Here is a 2725-nt window from a genome sequence, read left to right as displayed (position 1 = left end):
CAGGAATGATTTCATGGGCTCCTTGTCCTTTGGGATCTCTGAGCTGCAGAAGTCGGGAGTGGATGGATGGTGAGATGTGATTGTTTTATGAACACTGTGGGCACAAAGCAGCCCAGAGGGTTGTAGGTGGGAGGTGTGGCCGCCCCTCAGACCTTACCAGCTTCCTTCTGCTCTAGTCACCTGTCCCAGCTCTGTGGAAGGTGCTGCTCCACCTCTGAGGCTGGTGAGGGTCACTGGTGCCACGGGAGTTGTCTGTGTGGTGCCCAGAGGTGCCAGAGCAGTGTCTGAGTGCAAGGCATGGGCTGGCTTTGTGTGACCTCCTCCATGTCCTTGGGCTGGGGGCTTTGGGGGGTTTTTCCTTCCCAGGGGCACACACAGGTACCCAGGACTGCTCTGCCTGAAGGGCTGGTGCTCCCGTGGGGTCTCATTGTGGGGGCTTCGGGAGGAGCTGGCCCTGCCTGCCAGCATCTGTGGGCTCCTTGTCCTTTGGGATCTCTGAGCTGCAGAAGTCGGGAGTGGATGGATGGTGAGATGTGATTGTTTTATGAACACTGTGGGCACAAAGCAGCCCAGAGGGTTGTAGGTGGGAGGTGTGGCCGCCCCTCAGACCTTACCAGCTTCCTTCTGCTCTAGTCACCTGTCCCAGCTCTGTGGAAGGTGCTGCTCCACCTCTGAGGCTGGTGAGGGTCACTGGTGCCATGGGAGTTGTCTGTGTGGTGCCCAGAGGTGCCAGAGCAGTGTCTGAGTGCAAGGCATGGGCTGGCTTTGTGTGACCTCCTCCATGTCCTTGGGCTGGGGGCTTTGGGGGGTTTTTCCTTCCCAGGGGCACACACAGGTACCCAGGACTGCTCTGCCTGAAGGGCTGGTGCTCCCGTGGGGTCTCATTGTGGGGGCTTCGGGAGGAGCTGGCCCTGCCTGCCAGCATCTGCCAAACAGGCATTTTCCAGCATTTTCTGCTTGGATTCCCTCAGTTTCTGTACTGGAGAGACACCATGGTTTCCTCAGGTGTGGGAGAGCAGGGCTGCAAGGGGGTGCTGGGGGGTCCCCTCTGAGCTGTGACTCCTGGCTGGAGCTGGTGGGCTGTGGAGGGCACTGCTCAGAACAAGGAGGAGTTACAACGTGTGTGATTACTGCTGCTCGTTAGCACCAAGCCATGAACGCAGTGGGTCTGGAGCACCCCTGGATGGGTGTCTCCATTTCCGTTTTATCTCCCCCAGCAGGACACATGGTGCCTTGTTTCCCTGGCTTTCCCCCAGGCACTGGTGCCTGAGAGCTGTGTTACCTGTCCATGGAGAGTGTAATAATTGAAAAGAGACACTAAATGTCCTTTGGAGACTAAACCCTGCATGTAATTAAGCTGCATTCCCAAGCTGAGTGAATACCCCAGACTGGGTTTTCCACCATGGAAGCTGGACATGTCTCCCTGAGAGCAGAGAATGGAGAGGAGGAGGAGGAGGAATTAGGTGGGTTGGGTGCCCACACCGTGCCACTCCTGGGCAGAGCTGCAGGTGCTCCCACTGCTCTCCAGCCTCATCCTGTCCCCGCTGAGCTGGGCACAGTGTGTGGCACAGTGGCATTACCAGGCCTCAGCCTCGCTCATCACCAGCCAGGCCCTGCTGGGGACACGGCTCCTCCTCTGGAAAACAGCGGGAAGCTGTCACTTCCCCCCGAATTCCCAGTCACCTGTAAGGGTGCGTGTGTGCCACGCGCTGCCGGCTCCTGGCGCAGCCCAAAGCCTGAGCGCTTTCCAGCCTTTTAAAAATCCTGTGAGTGGAGATGTAAGTAATTTTCCTTGTAACAGTGCTGGCTGGAGTAAAGCGAAGGAGAAGGAGCTCTGATCTATATTTCATATCTAAACAACTGCAGCTAATGGAGAAAACAAGCTCAGAGCCTGTGCCTGTGCTGTGCAGACAGGGCTTTGTTCCTGGAGCAGCCTCTGCGATAACACCCGGCCAAGATCCATCCTGGATGCGGAGCCTCCGCTGCCAGGGCCGGGCTGTGCCCCCCACAGGGTGAAACACCTGGGATCTGAGTGGCATTTCCACGATCTCTGGTAATTGCTGCTTAAGCTTTTCTCCTCTTTTGGAGGAGCATCCTGTGTGTGTGCTCAGGGTTGGCAGCTCCAGCCCAGCGTTGGCACGTTCCACGTGCTGTCCTCGTGGGGCAGCTGGTGGAGAGGGGGTTTGCCCACACCTGTGCCCGTGGCTGTCATAAGAAACACGTGCTTGTCTGTGGGGTTTGGGGTCAGGATTGGTCTGGAAGTGACACCAGTGCTCTGTGTGCCCACCACAGCAGGCAGTGGATGTGCTCCCTGGGCTGTGGGGGTCCCCAGGACAGCAAGAGACCCAGAAACATCCCTCCACCCTCTGAGAGTCTGGGGCTTGCTGAGGAGGATGGTTTGGGGATTCTTCTGACTTTGGGGAAGGGTCCTCTGGATGCTGGTACGGCGGAAGCAGAGCTGTGCTGGAGCAGAGGGGAGGTCCTGCCTCCCTGCAGCCCCGCCTGCCACCCTGACCCCACGTTCTCTCTGTCCCTCCAGGTTCAAGCTGCTCAGCCAGGAGGAGGGCGAGTATTTCAATGTCCCAGTGCCTCCCGAGGGAGAAGAAGGAAATGAGGAACTGAGGCAGAAATTTGAGGTGAATTGATTTTTCTTGGACTCAGGGGTTTTTTCTCACTGCCTGCCTGCCGTACCCCCGGCAAGGGACTTTCCCTGCCAGCTCTTTCC

At 57.9% G+C, this 2725-nt stretch overlaps 1 protein-coding gene across 1 annotated transcript in view; it reads left to right on the top strand.

The window, feature by feature from the left end:
- The window catches only part of PRKCB (protein kinase C beta), a 56092-nt gene that overhangs the window by 20671 nt on the left and 32696 nt on the right, over positions 1–2725 (top strand). Inside the window, 2 exon segments of the mRNA XM_017733990.1 lie at positions 1–69; positions 2540–2636. The exon segment at positions 1–69 is cut by the window's left edge and continues 19 nt beyond it. Coding sequence (XP_017589479.1) covers positions 1–69; positions 2540–2636 — 166 coding nt within the window.

Source organism: Corvus brachyrhynchos, unplaced genomic scaffold (genome assembly GCF_000691975.1).
Source record: "Corvus brachyrhynchos isolate BGI_N302 unplaced genomic scaffold, ASM69197v1 scaffold5, whole genome shotgun sequence".
In the NCBI taxonomy this organism is placed as follows: Eukaryota; Metazoa; Chordata; class Aves; order Passeriformes; family Corvidae; genus Corvus; species Corvus brachyrhynchos.
Note: the sequence above shows the minus strand (reverse complement) of the source record. Positions and strands in the feature narration are given on the sequence as shown.